Source organism: Fukomys damarensis, unplaced genomic scaffold, assembly GCF_012274545.1.
Source record: "Fukomys damarensis isolate Sample0158 unplaced genomic scaffold, DMR_v1.0_HiC HiC_scaffold_7, whole genome shotgun sequence".
In the NCBI taxonomy this organism is placed as follows: Eukaryota; Metazoa; Chordata; class Mammalia; order Rodentia; family Bathyergidae; genus Fukomys; species Fukomys damarensis.
This window is the reverse complement of record NW_022900919.1, coordinates 42,304,082-42,323,159: the sequence shown is the minus strand read 5'-3', so window position 1 is coordinate 42,323,159 and position 19,078 is coordinate 42,304,082. Positions and strand designations below refer to the sequence as shown.

At 37.9% G+C, this 19,078-nt stretch overlaps 1 protein-coding gene across 1 annotated transcript in view; it reads left to right on the top strand.

Moving 5' to 3' along the window:
- Atrn (attractin) overlaps positions 1-19,078 on the top strand; it is a 178,142-nt gene that overhangs the window by 65,225 nt on the left and 93,839 nt on the right. Inside the window, exons 5-7 of the mRNA XM_010611054.2 lie at positions 12,395-12,523; positions 13,561-13,766; positions 15,066-15,234. Of these exons, the coding sequence (XP_010609356.1) occupies positions 12,395-12,523; positions 13,561-13,766; positions 15,066-15,234 (504 nt within the window). The remainder of the gene's footprint in view (positions 1-12,394; positions 12,524-13,560; positions 13,767-15,065; positions 15,235-19,078) is intronic.

Here is a 19,078-nt window from a genome sequence, read left to right as displayed (position 1 = left end):
AAATATATTGAGAAAAGGTGAAAAATTAAACTTTGCCTGAAATACTGATGTGCAGAGCACTTTGTAAACTGCTTTCTTGCTGAGGCCTCCACAAGATGGCTTGCTCTTGGACCAGGAGCTCTTTGGGTAGAGAAATCAACCCAATGGTTATGTGTTGAAGGTCCAGGGCAGAGATAGCCTGACAGCAGATATCTCTATCAGGGCCAATAACAATAAAGAGGAACCAAACAGGATTCAGAAAGTATAGACTTTATGTCTAGGTTCTGCCCATGTCTTTGTGGGAACTTGAATAAGTCACAGTAACGCTTTGGATTTCAGTTTTGAAAACCTAAGATGAAGGTGTTGTACATTGTCTCTTTACCCCTGTGACAGCAAACCTTGTAAAGCTTTCATTGATACCAAACAGCCTGTTGTGGCACACGTACCATAGATTTACCACCACTGCTTTACCCTGTGTTCTTTTTGGGTGCATTGAAAATGTGTAGCTTATTTTGACTCTGAACTGGTGGATCACATTATCTTTTTATATATTGAAGTTCTTTTTAAAAATCAGTTTAATGAAAGTTGCATTACCAGACAAATGTAAGAATCACTGGAGCAATGTAAGACTCTTCCTACTCTCCAGCATTAGGATTTTGTGGTTTAACAGTTGCATGTGTGGAGCACCTTGTGGAGCAGGTACTTTTGGTAGGGAGCTACCAAGATTGTAGTTGTGATGGAGCAGGGAAGTGATTTCCTTCCTGAGAACATTTTTGAAAAGAGCAATTCTTTGTAGAGTTACTATGACTTTAAAGAAAGTCATGCATTGATGAGGTTAGACATTAATGATAATAGAGGAAGCCTTGTGAAAGGAGAAATCCGCCTGTTTGCTACCCATTTGAAAACATGGTCAGACTGCCTGCAGCATGCTTAGAGAAAATAACCAAAGGAAGACACATAACTCATATTCTTAGACTCTTCTTCACCAGGCAAAAGTATAGACTCTGTTTTATTTCCTAACTGCCAGGGCTCTGACCTCTGACTTTACCAATCTGCCTTACTTCCTACATCTTTTGACCCTGGAAAAGCACATAGCATTGCAAGGAGACAAACATGTCAAACTGAGGATTACTAATAAATTTACATAGTATAGTTGGTAAAGTCGTGTGTTTAGAAAGCTCATATTTGTCTGGGACATTTATGCCACGTTTCAAGTCTGTTAAGAAAATATCTAGTTCTGCCAGGCATGGTGGCACACGTCTGTAATCCCAGCACTCTGGGAAGATTGTGAGTTCAAACCCGACTTGGGCAACTTAGTGACTTAGCAAGACCCTGTCTCAAAATTAAGAAAAAAAATTGTTTTTGTTTTTGTTTTTTTGAGACAGGATCTCACTGTGTAGTTTAGGCTGACCTTGATCTCACTATGTAGCCTCGAATTTACAGCAGTGCTTCTGCCTCAGCCTCCCAAGTGCTGGGATTCAGGTGTGTGCTACCATGCCTGGCTCAAAATAAAAATTTTATAAAGTGCTGACCCTGGGTTCAGGTTCCCAATATGTGCTATCAAAAAAAAAAAAAAAGTTCTGTAGTTTTCAAAAACAGTGATGGTCTGTGTTTGAAATATAATAGTATGAACAACCAAGGGCCAATAGTTCTAGATTTGCTGAAGTTGAACAGTTGGTAGGGGCCTAGACTGCACATACTTTTATATTGGACCTGACACCTACCTGGCTTCCACATACACATATTGATCTCCCTAGGGGAAGGGGTAGGGAGCCAGACTGCTCCTCATTCACAGCTGAAAGACATATCTGTAGTATCTCTTCATCGTCTACATGCTTTTCCTTTTCTTGTGTTCTGAATTAGGCTATGTTTGTGTCCATTTACTCTGTAAAAGTTTATTTTTTTCGTAAAACTGTTGTTTTGGTTTCAGACTGGGAGAAGTCCATCAGCTCTAAAGCTGTCACAGTTTCAAGTTTGAAGTTAGTAGAAACCAATGCCTCTCTGACAGTGAGGAAGCTGGCCAATTCATTTTCTCCAGCTTCATGTAGTTTGTTACAGTTGGTAGAATCATTCATCTTGTACACTTGAATGCTCCATCCATATAAAGACCATCAGCTATCACATAATTGAGCACCTATTAGTGTAAATTTGTGCTTCAGGACCCCACACACTGTACTAGCTTGATCCTCACTATATCACTATGAGCTCTGTGGGATTTCTCCTGTGTAATTTGAGGAAATTGAGACTTAGAAATATCAGTGCCTAACCCAGGAATATGGAGCAAGGATTGGAATTACAGGTAACTATCCTTTTGTCCCTATGACTAAACACACAAGACAAAACAACTTTCAGGAAGAAAAGTTTATTTATTTATTTTTCATTGAGTTTATTGGTAGTTTTTAGATATACAGTACAGTTACATTCATCATGGAGATCTTGTACCTTTACATGACAGATTTTGCTTCTCATTTTTTCCCCATACTCCTGTCCTCCCTTCACCCCTTCCACCCTCCACTATTTACAAAGACTTTGTTTCCATTTTTTTCCTTTTCTAATATTTTTTCTTTTCCCTTATTTCCTACCCTTCCCACTTCTCCTCCACCTTTACCCTTTTCTTTCTGTTTCACATTATCAGTTATACAATTTGGATCCTATTTACACTTTTAGTTTTTCACACTAGAGAAACTATTCAGTATTTACACGTGTGTCCTATTTATTTCACTTAAAAGTGTGGCCTTAGTATGCATCCATTTTCCTATGAATGACTCTAGTTTCTCATTCTTTGTGGCTGAATAGTACTCCATTTTATAGAAAAACCACATCTTCTTTATCCAGTCTCCAATTGATGGTCATTTGGGCTGTTTCCAAGTTTTAGCTATTACAAACTGTGCCGCTGTAAACATGGGTGCACATATATCACTGTGGTATGATTCTTTTAATTCTTTTGGAAAGATACCCAGCAGAGGGATGGCTGGGTCAAGTGGAACCTCTAATCCTAGTTGTTTGAGGTATCTTCATATTGATTTCCACAGTGGTTTCAACAGTGCACTCCCACCAACAACGGAGAAGGGTTCCTTTCTCCCCACAACCCTGCCAACATTTATTATTGGTTGATTTCTTGACAGCAGCCATTCTTTCTGGGGTAAGGTGGAATCTCAGTGTTGTTTTCGTCTGCATCTCTTGAATGACCAGTGATATTGAACATTTTTTCATATATTTCTTTGCTGCTTTTACTTTGTCAGAGAAATGTCTGTTCATTTCAGATGCCCATTTTTGAATCAGGTCTTTATATTTGGGGGATCTGATTTTTTTTTGAGTTTTTAATATATTCTAGATAATAGTCCTTTGTCTGAGGAGCAGCTAGTAAAATTTTTTTTCCCACATTGTATGTTGTCTCTTAGCTCTGTTGGTGGTTTCTCTTGCAGTGCAGAAGGTTTTTAATAAGATGAGATCCCAGTTGTTGATTCTTTGTGCTAGTTCCCATGCATAAAGTCTTTTCCTATGCCAATGTCTTTGAGAGTTCTACCTAACTTATCTTCCAGCAAGTTTAGTGTTTCTGTTTTAATAATTAAGATCTTTAATTCACTTGGATTTTAGTTTAGTGCATGGTGAAAGTTAAGGGTCTAGTTTTAATCTTTGGCAGGTTGAAATCCATTTTTTCCAACACCATTTATTGAAGAGTCTATCTTTCCTCCACTGAGGATAGTTGACTCCTTTGTCAAAGATGAGGTAGCTGAGTACATCTGGAGTTGTTTCTCTATCTTCTGATCTATTCCACTGATCCTTGGGTCTTTTTCTTTGCCAGTACCATGCTGTTTTTATCATAGTACTTTGTAGTATATTTTCAAGTTGGGACTTATGATACTCCTGTCATGTCTCTTGCCTAGAATTCCTTTTGCTATTTTAGGTCTCTTCTTTTTCCAAATGAATTTTTGGATTATTTTTTCTAGTTCTGTGAAATATACTATTGGACTTTCAATTGGGATTACACTGAATCTGTATAGTAGTTTTGGTCTAGCTAGTATGTGGTCTCTTTTGGAGAATGACCCATGTGCATCTGAAAAGAATGTATCTCCTGGATATCTGTTTGAATCTGTTTCATGGATTCCATTTTTTCCTATGTTGGGCATTAATTTCTTATGCTGGGCATTCATGGCTTCTATCGTGGTCCTGAACTCATCTATTTTTTGTTTGTTTGTTTCTGTTCTAGAGTCTCTAATCATGTCTTTCAAAATGCTTACCATCTCTGTAGTCATCTGGGAAATTATTTCTGTTTTGAATTTTTCTAGAGCCTGATTGTTCTGTTTTGTTACTTCCTGTGCTATGAGTTCAGGGTGTCCTGGTGGTTGATTGTCAGATTTTTCCACCTTGGTTTCCCCTAGAATTTGCCTTTGGTGAACTGGAAGTCTGTATTTGTGCCTTGCTTAAGTGTTTTCTCATTTTTATTTTTGTTGTTGGTGCTGTCCTTGTAATTCCTGTATTAGTACTTTGATCTTCCTGATATAGCTACTCTCGGTTTTGAGTCTCTAATGACTCAGATGCACTCTCATTTTCATATCAGGAAGGACAACTGATTAAATCAATCACAACCTTTATCCCAGTTGATACAATCAGCAACACAATAGCATCAAGCACAGCTTAGAAATTGACAATTTGTGGTAGCTATTAATCTATCACCTTTAACTATGTGAATTAAATAAAAATTGAGGACCAGCCCACAATATGTTTATAGTGAATAAACTCTTCAATATAGTAACTTTACCCTTCAGGATGGAGACGTAGAAGGAGTTGGAAAGAGAGGAATGGGTAGGTAGAAGAATAGGAGATGGTTTCAAGTGAAGCCAGAGGACACAGGATGATCACACAAACTCTAGGGAACTGTTGAAGATGAGAGGAGAAGTCAGAGTGCAGGAACAAAGAGAAGAAGAATAGAACAACTTAACAGTAATTGGGAAGCTATAAATTGTGCTCATTTTCCTTTGAAGTTAATGACAATCGAGCAAAGGAAAAAGATAGAAAAAAGGAAGAGAAAGAAGAAATCCAAATCAGGGCAGGGACAGGAACAGAAAGGGAGATGAAGAATAATGTGCAGGAGCAAGAGACTGAGTGGGGAAAGGAAGAAAGAAAAAGGAATTTGAAGAATGAGAAAAAATAAAATTTTAAAAATAAAAATTAAAAATATAAGGAAAGAATGAAAAAAAATTTGAAGGGCCTCTTTCAGGTTATATCTCTGCTGCCACAGTAGACAATGCGAGGAGCAATGTGAAGAACTAAGTCAATTAGTCTCAGGTAGCCAATGGCAGACCCCTGAGATTCAGGCTGAATTGTGGCTGCAAGGCCCAAGTTGAGCTCCTTGACCTCCTGCAGGGTTTAACTCTGCAAGGTTCTATGGCAGGTCCCAGCTGCCCTTCCCCCCAAGGTAGTCTAAGTTCTGATGGAAAGTGGTGATCCCTCGAACTTACCAACTACGGAGGTCTGATGTGTCTTTATTGCAGTTCACTTCTGTTCGATTTTCTGGAGCTCAGTACAGAGACCTGTGCCTCTGCCGTGTGGATCCAGGTACTGGCACAGCCAGGAGCCCCAAGAGCTGGGGTGGTGGGTAGGGGTGGAGGGGTGGTGGAATGCTGCAGAGGTGCCTGCACAGCTGGGCAGTCCTCACTGGTCTGCTCTGATGAAGGCCCCAAGAAAAGTTTATTTTGGCTCATGGTTTTAGTCCATGGTCAGCTGCTCCATTACTTCTAGGTCTATGGTGAGGCAGACATGGTAGAAAATTGTTATGGAAGAAAGCTGCTTACTTTATGATATCCAGGAAGTAGAGAGAGGAGGAAAGAGCACCAGCGAGAAAGGAACCAGGGACTAGATATAGTCCCAAAGGTCACACTCATGATGCATTCATTCCCTTCGGGTAAGCCTCACCTCCTATTTCCACCATCTCCCAACAAAGCCATCACATTATGAACTCATCTTTGGATTAATCTACTGGTGAAGTTAGAGTCCTCATTATCCAATCACTTCCCAAAAGCCTAAACAGCTAAGCCTTCAATACAGTGAGTGTTTTAGGGGGATGTAGAGTATATCCAAATCATAACAGACTTCATGCCTCTTCGATCTCAAAATTCATTCTAGGCCAAGAGAGGTACAGGATCTCCCACCTGTGAGAAGTCTCCGGTTCCTTCTTGTGCCAGTGTTTCTTACTGGGAGATTGTTTTTCGTCTATTTGATTTCTCAGTGCTGGGACAAAGTACATGACACCCACAAATTAAAGGAGGAAAGGTTTATTTTAGCTTATAGTTGGTTGAGGTTTCAGTCCATATTTGACTGGCTAGAAGACAGGGCAGGATGGCTAGAAGACAGTCCATGTCAGGGTAGGCAGGAAGCAGCAAGCAGGGAGCCTTCCTTTCCCTTTTTAATCCATCCAGGGTACAAGCATACTTTTTATTCCGTCCAGGCTAAAACAGATTGGTTGGTGCCATCAGTACCTAGCATGGGCCTTCCCATTCTCCACACCCAGAACCAACCATTGGGCTCATCCAGTTGTTGCGCCTCTGTCACAGCCACCTCCCAAAAGCCCCACCTATGAGTGCAAGAGGCTTTGAGGAGACATCTAGATATAAGCCATAACAGTTTTGATGTGCCTTTTTGGCATGTCCTTTCAAGTACCTATCCTTTGATGTTTGAAGGGATTCTGGTCCAGATAAAGTGTCTCTAATCTGAAATCTGAAATGCTTCAAAATCAGAAACTTTTTGAGTTCTGATGTGACTCTGCAAATGGAAAATTTCACATGATATTTTTTCATGCACAAAATTATTTTTTTTCTTTTTATTGAGTTTATTGGTACAATCTAGGTATACAATACAGCTACATTCATTATTGGGATCCTGTACCTTTACATAATAGGTCTTGATTCTCATTTTTTCCCCTTGTCCCTGCCCTTCCTTCACCCTCTCCTCCCCTCCCCATTTACAAACACTTTATTTCCATTTTTTCAATTTCTCATATTTTTTTCCTCTCCCTTATTACCTTTCCCCCACCCTTCCCACTTTCCCTACACCTTTAGCCCTTTACTTCCTATTTCACATTATTAATTATCTCATTAGGATCCTGTGTACTATTATAGTTTTTCACACCAGAGAAACTATTCGGTATTTCAGTTAAAGAAATCTCTGTATGAACATTAAAAATAGGGAATCCTAAAATAAAACTAAAAAGGAAAGTAAAAGAGAAAAGGCAATGATGTAAGATTAAAATAATCCTTAATTCTGGAGATGAAAATGGTCCCTGAACATATTTAAATTGCTTCTTGCTCTTGTGGTCTTATCTTATTCTTATTTTTCATTGTTTAGAGAATACTTTATTAGTTTCTGTAATCAAATCCACATAGATATGACCTTACATATTTAATACAGTGCATTACCCCTGTACAAATGGAAAAAATAAAAATAACAAAAAAGTTAACATTTCTAGACCAGTATGGCTGTCCATTTCTGTACAATGCTAACTCAACACAGTAAATTGGGATAACTTTTTCCAAAGTTGACAGCACTGTTAAAGTTTCCAAAAATTCAAATTTTATATATATATATATATACCAATAATAGCAGTATGTTATGCGTCAATAGCAGCAACAGCTTTTCCAGGTTCTGCAGTCATCTGAACAAAATTATAGACATTCAGCACATTCATGCACAAAATTATTAAAGGTAGTTTCCAAATTACTTTCAGTCTGTGTATTTGAGATATATATGAAAATAAATGAACTTCATGTTTAGATTTAGGTCTTATCCCCAAGATACGTCATTATGTATTTGCAAATATTCCACTAGGTTGTTTATTTGAGCTCACTCTGTTTTTCTGATATGGGAATTCATCACTAGAAATTTCCCTCAGGACTGCTTTCATTGAGTCCTATAAGTTCTGGTATGTTGTATTGGCACTATCATTTAATTATAGAAACTGATTAATTCTTTAATTTTATGTGTGACCCATTTGTTGTACAGCAGTGTTGTATAATTTTCATGTGTTTATAAAGTTCTTGTGGTTTCTTTTGCCATTGATTTCCAATTTCATTGCACTATGGTCTGATAAAATGCATGGCACTTGCGAGACAGGCAATGGAACCACTGAGCCAAATCCCTGGCCCTTCTGGTGGATTCATTCTTTTGTGGTTCATGGAGTTGTTGTCCTTGTTATCTCTTTCTAGAGTGTCCTTCAGAACATTTTGCTGTGCTGGTTTCGTGGTCATGGATTTCTTCAGGTGTTCTTTGTCATGCAAATATGTGTTTTCTTCATCACTTTTGAAAGATAGTTTTATGGAGTACATCAGTCTGGGTTGATGTTGTTTTCTTTTAGGGCTTGAAATACTTCACTGCAGGCTTTCCTTGACTTGAGCGTTTGTGTTGAGAAGTCTGCTGTGATTCTGATGGGCTTTCCTTTATAGGTGATTTGTTCCTTTTCTCTAACAGCTTTTAATTTTCTGTTCTAGTGTTGAATTTCTGGAATCTTGACTATTATATTCCTCAGTGTAGATTTTGTTGTTGTTGTTTTAATCATAGCTAATTGGAGTTCTATATGCCTCACTTATCTGTAAGTCAAATTCTTTTTCCCTGCTTGGGAAGTTTTCTGCTATTCTGTGAACAGAGAAGAGAAAGAGAGAAGGAAAAAGTAAAAACAAATACAGAATGGAACAACAACAACACCAAAATTAGAAACAGTATTCACACTTACATAAAAACAAGAACAATCAAGAAAAAACAAAACAAAAAATGAGAAGATAATATTCACTTCAAGGCATGTCTCTGCTGTCACTGGTAGACAAATCAGGCAAGCAGAGCCCAGATCTATGATTACTCCCAACAAGCTAGCCATAGATTTATGGCAGGCTAGTGGATAATCCCAGCAAACTTGCATCTTTAGATCTGAAGCTCAGGCTGGTTTCTGGCTGTGTGCCTGGAACCTGAATTGTTTCACCTGCAACACTTCATGTGCCTCCTGCCAGCTTGAACTCTGCTCCCTGTTGGCTTTAATTTGGCTCCCTGACCTCCTGCTGACTTGAACTCAGTTCCTTGTCACCCTGATGGAGCCAGCCTACAGCTGCTCTGAGTTCTGAGCTCAGTTGACTCCTCTCCAAGATGGCCAATTACCCTCTCATCTGGGGATGTCTGAACCCAGATAACTCAATGTAGCCTGCTGTGTCCATGGCTTCATTCCATGGGTATGTTTCTTTGTGAAGACCTTGGGGTTTGCTAGTAGTCACTGTGGGTCTGCAGGTTTGAGTCACCCCTTCCGTACAGTGAACCATGGCTCAGAGAGAAAACACTGCATACAAACTGTGTCCTTTGTGGAAGTCCCTCTCCTTTCTCTCCCTGTGGGCTTTAATTCTTGCTTCAGATCCTTGCTGGACCCACTTTTCCTCCTCCTTTTTTTCCTCACATTGCTGTATTCCAGCATCTGAACACCAAATCTCGGAGAGGGTGTTTCTCTGCTGTTCACCTCTCCACCTTCTTCCTGGAAGTGCAAATAATCCAGATCTGAAAAAATTAGTATACCAATTAGCATACCAGTAGGTCCCAATCATTAAGACCAGTGAAAGTGTGGTCATTGTTAAAACCATTTCTTTATGGTACTGGCGATTGAATCCAGGCCTTTGAACATGCTAGGCAAGTACTCCACCCCTACACTACATCCCAGATCTTAAAAAATTTCTGTGCTAGGACAAGGTCTTGCTAAATTGCCCAGGCTGGCCTCAAACTTAAAATATTCCTGCCTTATCCTCCCTAGTAGCTGGGATTACAGGCACATAACAGTGCCTGGCTCCCTAACTGCCTTTCTAAAGCACTAACTTTTGCCTTGAAGGGAAAACTTCATGGCATTATCTCTGCCTGGCATTTTATATATACTCACACACACAGATGTACATGTAAAGATGTATCCAGGCTTGTTTCTCTAACTGAACTCCATGAGGTGGGGACATTGGCTTTTTCACTGTTGTATTCCTGGTATTTGGAACAGCACCTCACAAAAGCTTATTAAAATTTGGTGAATACATGGTAGAAAATGTATCAGTATTTTGTAACCTCCAGAGTGCCTTCATTATCTTAGGGTTCCTGGAGTTCTATCTTCATGTTAAAAATTAAATGATGGGCTGGGGATTTAGCTCAGAGGTGCAGTCCCTGCCTCACAAGTGCAAGGTCCTGAGTTTGATCCCTGGTGCAGCAAAATAAAAAATAATTAAATGAATACCCCATCTTTTCCTCATCTTTATTTTCTGCTTGTATACTCTTACAGTCATTTTTGTATGCATTCATATAAGTTTTGGTAAATGTGTACTTATACTAACTAGGTCCATTGTTTTGCGGCCTTGGTCTCTTCCCTCACTTATCAGAATGCCTTGCCTTGATTAGCTCCCCATTAGTCCTGTAGACTTATACATAATGTAGTTGTCACCAAGTCAGGGGTCTTTTCAATTTCTTGGTATCTTGATCAAAAGGAGCAGCAAGATCTTAGACTAAACATCAAAGATTTATTGATTGTGAAATTACACTGCATAGGATGGGTGCATGCCAATCAGAACTTAACCCAGAGGGAGCTTTGTGTGAGGGTTTTAAACATTAGGGTTTGGGGTAGAATTAAAGAGTTGTTTTAGATTTTGCTCTTACCAGTGAGCAGCTTAACTTTGCCCCTCTGTCAGGCAGTGACGTTTTTGACCTCTTAATGGCCATTGGAGGAACTGTCATGGCACCCAGAGGCTCTCAGGGTATGGGGTGGTGATCAAAATAACATTGTTAAAGATATGGCAGAGCCTGGGTTGGTGAAGGGTTGCTGAAGACCACCAGGTGACATTTTGTGTGTGAGTTGGGTTCCCTGGTTATTTTCTCCCACTGTAATTAGACCTGAGTTAAAGTTTACCTCAAGAGCTAGATCTAACCCAGAAAGCAGAGCATCCAAGGCATCTCACCCCCCTCTCCAGCTATTGGCTACTCCTGTCTTATAATAACTCATTCAGATAGCTACCAGTGGTTGAACACTTAGATGCTTTCCAACCTGTTGCCGTCTGGATAGTACTGCCATTAAGATTTTTATAATATACTTGTCTTTGTGTACATGAACAAGTGTTTCTTCTAAAAAGAAACAACTCCTAGGTCAGAGTGAATGAGCATTTAAGATGGTCATAGCCCTGTGGTAGGTGCTACCTGCTCTAAGCAAGAGGGCTAAGGGTGAGTGAGTAGAGGACGAGAGTAATAGATTATGTGGTGTTTCTTCATTGGGTAGGTTCTGTGTGTGAAGCACATTCCATGGACTGAATGTTTTTGTGCTGAATCAATAGTGGGGTAAAAGTCATGGGCATGTGAAGAAATAAAAATGGCAAGTAAACATAAGGAAAGTGATTAACCTCTGGAGTACAAAAGAACTCAAAATGATAGTTTTAAAAATTGTCTTTTCATTTATTACATTAGTAAAACTAAACTGAAACTAGTACTTCTCTTTGTTGGCAGGCAGGGTGAGGTAGAATGGATCCTTTTTTTTGTTTTTGTTTTTTTTTTTTTTTTGGTGATACCAGGGATCAAATTTAGAGCACTTGCACTTGTGAGGCAGGTGTGGCACCACTGAGTTAAATCCCCGGCCCTGGACCCTTTTATTCTGTATTGACAGGCTGTCAAGTTAGCAGCTTCCCTCTGGTAAATAAGTTGGTATTATGGACCAAAAGCCTTAAAGCCTTTATTTAGAACCTTTGATTCAGGACTTCTTCTCCTCCTCTGGATTTATTGGTACTCATATTTATTTAGAATATTATGTCCTAGGCTCTGAGTGAGGTCCTAGATTGGGCCTGGGGAACTTTGAGTGACAAGGATTGCTTATAGCATAGCATTTGTAAAATAGAATAAAATATGAGTAGTACCAGCTGGGCAAAGAAAATGCATCAAAATGCTGGTTATGTTGAGGTTATGAGTTTGTCTAGCTTTTTTGGTATTTTTATATAAACAAATATTACATATAAAAATATTTTATGTCAGCTGGGTACGGTAGCCCTTGCCTGTAATTCTAGCTCTCAGGGAGGCCGAGGTAGGAGGATTTCAAGTCCAAGCCCAGCTTGAGTAACTTCGTGAGACTCGGTCTCAAAAATATAGAAAAGGACTGAGGATATGTAGTTCAGTACAAAGACCTTGGCTTCAATCCCCAGTACCACAAAAACAAAACAAAACACCTGTAATAAAGGAAGACTAGAAAAAGTTTCAGAGCTTTTCCTCAGAGAATCTAGAACTAACTAGACCCAGGACTAATAGGGAGGCTCTGTACATTAATCATAGGAATTTGTGCTTCTTCTTGGATGTGGCTTTTAAAACTGTAAAGATGAATTCCACAGTTTGATGTGTCTGTGATTGTGCTTCCTTTATAAGAAATGTGTTTCCCTTTCAGTGGCCTGATTGTTCCTGAGAGAGACAGCAACGAGACTGTCCCTGAGGTTGTTGTCACATCAGGTTATGCCCTGTTACATTTTTTTAGTGATGCTGCTTATAATTTGACTGGATTTAATATCACTTACAAGTAAGACATTTAAATCTAATGTTTGTGGTTTTAATGATAATAATTAATACCGTTATATTGGAGGCTTACAGCCTGGCAGTTTCTATGGGTTTTCTCATTTAAAATTCTTTTAAAAACTCAGTTGTGAGCAGTATTTTTCCACTCATTATATAATTGAAGAAATTGACACAAAAATCTAAATACTTGTCAGTGTGAGTAGTGATGGTGGAGCACGGTTTTAACCCAGGTGTTACTGCTGTCGGGCTTCTCCTGGAAGAGGGGTGTTTTCCTAATGAATAAAAACATCAGGTGTTTTTGCTAAGTACAATTAACAAATATTAGCAGTTATTGTATACTCAGTAGTAGAAGAATCTCTCTTCTTAAAGTATCATGATAGTGCATTTATCTCCCCCTCTTTAAAATCTGAATTATGTCATTTCAAAGTGCTGGCAATATGATTATCAAAGGACACATTATAAGACATAGTTAAACTTGTAAATTAAGTTAAATTGGCCTGCTTTCTTCCATTTGAAATCAAATAGATACTGATACTAAGGAACTTTACATCAGTGTGGGCAATAACCTCCAATAATCTTAAGTTCTACAAGTTTCAGAAATTATCCAGGGTTTTATGTACCATGAGTATATTGTCAGCAGTTTCCTTTATTCCCCCCTCCCACACACTCACAGTGTAAATTCTCCTATTATGTAAGACTCATTACTAATAGTCTACAAGAGTAGTTGTCCCAGCCTGAAGGAGTTAAATCGGAACAATTTTGCACAAATCTCTTCCTTCCTTATAATTTTTTTAACTGTACAAGTTACTTACTGTTACCTTTTACTTATGAAGATCCAGAGGAGTTGATTTGATTTGATAGCTTGCATCTCAGGCCCTAACTGTGTAATGTTGAGTGCCCGCATTTGCTAAGTATTACAGTTGGATTTGTGAGTAAACAGAAGAGGCAGAGAGATCCTTAAATCTTGTGTAGGAGGAAGTTTTGCTAAGTTAATTGAAGCATTGCTTTATGTTCATTTAGTTTTCCCCACTGTCTTTATAGTTTTGACATGTGTCCGAATAATTGCTCAGGCCGAGGAGTGTGTAAGATCAGTAACAGCAGCAACACTGTTGAATGTGAGTGTTTGGCAAACTGGAAAGGTGAATCGTGTGACATTCCTTACTGTACAGACAACTGCGGCTTTCCTCACCGAGGCATCTGCGATTCAAGTGATGTCAGAGGATGTTCCTGCTTCCCTGAGTGGCAGGGTAGGTGCTTCTTCTACTTATATTTTTCTTTCAATTCACAGAATATCCCGTTTAATAAATTGTAGTAGGCTTTATTCTCAGCATCTGTACAGTGTATGTTAACCAATATCAGACCACATTTAAACTTTCACATCCCTTTGTCCTTCTTACAGATCATTCAGTTTCATACATACGTGAAAGTGGTCTCCTTTGATTTGTAGAAGGGTTGATATTTTTTGCAATTCATTTGTGAAAGTTGGATGATTTGGTCTCAATAGCTGAGAACCAAGCTGGGAGGTGGAAGAAGAGCTGACAATAATGTTGTTTCTTTAGAAATTTACCCTAAGTTCAGAGAAAATTAGGATCAGTTATACATTAGAGTCCTGATGGAGTCACTTAATGGCATTATCTACAGAAATAGAGAATTGAAATGAGTAAAGACAGTTGTTACTGATCTAGTGGGTTATATATATATATATATATATATACATATACATACATGTACACCTTGCTCATAACCTTTTCATTTTGAAAAGAAATGTGCTTGTTTAAATGCCTTGGTTTGTTGAGTTTGACTGATAATGAGGCGTCAATAGTTGGAGTATTTGAGTACTTTCCACTTTGCAGATATTGCAGCAGAAACTCAAATTCCCAAGAAGGAAGTCTCTCTCTTGCTTCTGCTAAGTTCTTTGCTTTACCAGAAGTAGTTTTTATTATTATTCCCAGGTCTAGTTGTTACATTTTAGCCCTAAAGTTTCTATTTGAATTTTTTTGGTTTTTTGAGACAAGGTCTCACTTTGTAGTTCAGGCTGGACTTGAACTCACTGTGTAACCCAGGCTGGTCTCAAACTCATGATGATCCTCCTGCCTCATCCTCCCCAGTGCTGGGATTACAGGCATGTGCCACAAAGCCCAGCTAAATAAATAATTCTTTTGTGTAGTTTTTCTCCTGAGACCTATTTTTCATTGCTAAAAACACCTAACCTGGGTATGGCCAAGTCATCAGTGTGTAATTTTGTGTTTTATTAGAGATTACCTTTGGTTAATACCTTAAAAGCAAAAAGATTTGACTGATGGGATACTAAATAAAAGACAAAGTATTCTTTAAATATTTGTTACATTGCTGGGCATGGTGGCTCACGCCTGTAGTCCCAGCACTCTGGAGGCTGAGGCAGGAGGATCGCCACAAGTTCAAGGCCAGCCTGAACTGCATAGCAAGACCCTGCCTCAAAAACAACTGTTACATTTAGATGATTAAACTTGAAATGCAATAAATTTTCAAGCTGAAGTTTATGAAGCTAAATTACGATATTTTATTAGGTCCTGGATGTTCAGTTCCTGTGCCAGCTAACCAGTCATTTTGGATGCGAAGGGAATATTCTAATTTAAAGCTCCCCAGAGCATCTCATAAAGCTGTGGTCAATGGAAATATAATGTGGATTGTTGGAGGATATATGTTCAACCACTCAGATTACAACATGGTTCTAGCGTAAGTTGTCTTTAATATCTTTGCAAGAAGTTGTTTTCAATATTGAAAATTTATAAAATATGGATAAATGAGAAATCATTCTACTACTGTTAAAAATCTTCATATTTTGGGAATAGTCTTTTAAATCTTTTTTATATATGATGAGTTTTTAAAATAGAGTAACAAAGAATTCGTTGTTATAATAAGCAATAATTATCTTTTTGAAATACTTTCTATGACATTTTGCTTTAGGCACATATAGTAGATTATATAAATAGGAGATTATCTTTTAAGTAATAGTTTCATAGGTCAAATGGTTTGAATTTATAATTTGCTAATGGAAATCATGCCACTAATATCTCCCAGAGTTCAAGGTCTGTTTCTATCTTGTGCCACTCATTTTAAAGGGAAAATATACATCATCAGAGCACAGCAGTTTATACCAACACAATTTATAATAGCTAAACCTTGGAAACAACCCAAATGCCCATCGGCCAATGAATGGATAAAAAAGATGTGTGTGTGGGGGGGGAGGTTACAATGGAATACTACACAGCCATAAAAAGGATAAACTTGAGAGATTTATAGCTAAATGGATGCTCCTTGAAGCTGTACTTTTACATGAAATAAATCAGACACAATGGGCCAGGGATTTAGCTCAGTGGTGCTGCTACCTGCTTTAAAAGCACAAAGACCCAAGTTTGATCCCTGGTACCAAAATCAATCAATCAATCAATCAATCAGACATAAATGTGTAAATATATGAAGAGGATATCAGAAAATAGATATCCCTTGTTCTTGGATAAGAAGAACCAATATAGTGAAGATGACCTTACTTCCAAAATAGTTACACAGTTTCAATGCAATCCCAATCATAATCCCACAGCATATCTCACAGAATTAGAAAAAACAATCCTAAAATTCATTTGGAACCAGGTGAGACCTAGAATAACAAAGGCAACTCTGAGCAACAAAGGCAAAGCCAGGGATATTATAATCCCTGACTTTAAATTACACTACAAAGCTACAGTGATAAAAATGGCATGATACTATCAGAAGAACAGACCTGAGGATCAAATGGATCAGACTAGATGATGCAGATATGACTTCAGACGTATGCATCACCTTATCTTTGACACCTTCACTGGAAGAAAGCCTCTTTAATAAATGGTGCTGGAAAAACTGGCTTCTCACATGCCAAAGATTGAAAATAGACCAATATCTTTCACAACATACTAACCTAAAATCTAAAGGGATCAAAGATCTAAATATTAAAACAGAAACACTAAATCTGCTGAAAGAGAGAATAGGTAGAACGCTTGAGGACATAGGAGTAGGCAAAGACTATGAACAAAACCCAGACCACACAAGAAATACTAAAAAAAAATCAACAACTGGGACCTCATCTTATTAAAAAGCTTTTACACAGCAAGAAAAACTACCAACAGAGTAAAGAGACAACCCACAGAGTGGGGAAAAGTTTTTGCCAGCTCTTTAGATAAAGGCCTATTACCTAGACTATATAAAGAACTCAAAAAAATCAACCCCCCCAAATTTAAAGACCCAATGCAAAAGTGAACATCTGAAATAAAAAGACACTTCTTAGATGAATTAGAAACAGCAAATAAATATATGAAAAAGCGTTCAACATCACTGATCATCAAGAGATACAAATTAAAACAACACTGAAATTACATCTCATTCCAGAAACAATAGCTGCTATCAAGAAATCAACCAGTAACATGCTGTAGGGGCTGTGGGAAGAAGGAACTTTTCTTTTCTGCTGGTGGGAGTGTAGACTGGTGCACCCACTGTGGAAATCAGTGTGGAGATTTCTCAAAGAACTAAAAACTAGAGGTCCCTTTTGACCTAGCTATACCTCTTCTTAGTATCTTCCCAAAAGAATTGAAAACATCATACCATAGCTATATATGTGTACCCATGTTTATAGCAGCACAGTTTGAACTAGATAAATCTTGGAAACAGCCCAAATGCCTATCAACTGACAAGTGGATAAGAAAATGTGGTTTTTCTATACAATGGAGTACTACTCTGCCATAAAGAAGGATGAGCTTCAGACATTCACAGGTAAATGGATGGACCTTGAGAATGTACTCTTAAGTGAAATAAATTGGACATATATGTTCAAATACTGCATTGTTTCTTTAGTGAGAAACTGAATGTGGAAATAAGGACTGAGATGTATAATGTTGGAAAATGGGAAGGAAAATAAGGGAGGAGGAAAGGAGAAAGGAAGTGACAAGAAAAAAGTGAAAAAGGAAAAAAATGGAAGAAAAATATGTGTAAATATTGCATTGCCTCTGGTGTGAGAAACTGAAAGAGGAAATAAGGACCCAAATGTATACTATATAATGCAAAATAGGAAGAAATTATTCAGAAGGAAAGGGGAACTAGGAAGGAAGGAAGGGGGAAAGAAGAAAGGAAAAGGAAAAGAAGGGAAAAATGGATACAAAGCTTTGTAAATAAGGAGGGGAGGAGGAATTGAAGGGAAGAAAAGGGATTGGGAGAAAAAGAGGAATCAAGATACATCATGTACAAGTACAAATTCCCTATGATGAATGTGGTCCTTATGTGTATTTAAATTGTACCAATAAAATTAAATGTTTAAAAAGTGAACAGAGCCAGGAGTTCTTAACAAGTAAGCTGCCATTGATGACTCAAATACCAAAGAAATGGTAGGATGAGGAGTGAGTTTCTTAATACCTGAAAGTTCCTTTTCTGATTTAATTTTAGCAATCTTGTACCAAAATATGACCCTAAAAAGGTCTTAAAATTAGATGAAACTTGTATTACATTTACTTAATATGCTCCATTTAAGAAGGATTTGAAAGCATAGTTCATGATTTTTATGTCCTGTCCTTGGCAAATCCATACAAGGCCTGAAAATGCACCCATTTAAAACAAGCTGTCTCTAAAAGACAATCACTTCCAATATTAATAATGCTAAGCTCCAAAATGGATATTCTGTGTCATCCTACATGTTTTCTTGCTCTTAATCTTGATAGTAATTCTGTCACATTTGCCCTAACTGCTCAACCAAGCTGAGATCTTGAGGGGCTTGGATTTAGCACAGTGGTACCACCGCCTGCCTTGCAAGCACAAGGTCCCTAGTTCAATCCCCAGTACCAAAAACAAAAAAACACACATATCAAGCTGAGATCTTGAAATCCTCTTTTAATTCCTTTCCTCATCATTTCTCCTTCAGTCAATAAATCACCAAGACATAGTTGTATTTTCTTTTTATTGAGTTTATTGATACAATCTAGGCATACAATACAGTTACATTCATCATTGAGATTTTGTACCTTTACATAATAGGTCTTGATTCTCATTTTTTCCCCTTGTCCCTGCCCTCCCTTCACCCCCTCCTCTCCTCCCCATTTAAAAGCACTTTATTTCCATTTTTTTCAGTTTCTCATATTTTTTTTCCTCTCCCTTATTACCTTTCCCCCACCCTTCCCACTTTCCCTACACCTTTAGCCCTTTACTTCCTATTTCACATTATTAATTATCTCATTAGGATCCTGTGTACTGTTATAGTTTTTCACACCAAAGAAACTATTAGGTATTTCAGTTAAAGAAATTTCTGTATGAACATTACAAATAGGGAATCCTAAAATAAAACTAAAAAGGAAAGTAAAAGAGAAAAGGCAATGATGTCACATTAAAATGATCCTTAATTCTGGAGATGAAAATGGTCCCTGAACATACTTAAATTGCTTCTTGCTCTTATAGTCTTATCTTATTCTTTTTTTTGATTATTTAGAGAATACTTTATTAGTTTCTGTAATCAAACCCATGTAGATATGACCTTACATATTTAGTACGATGTGTTACCCCTGTA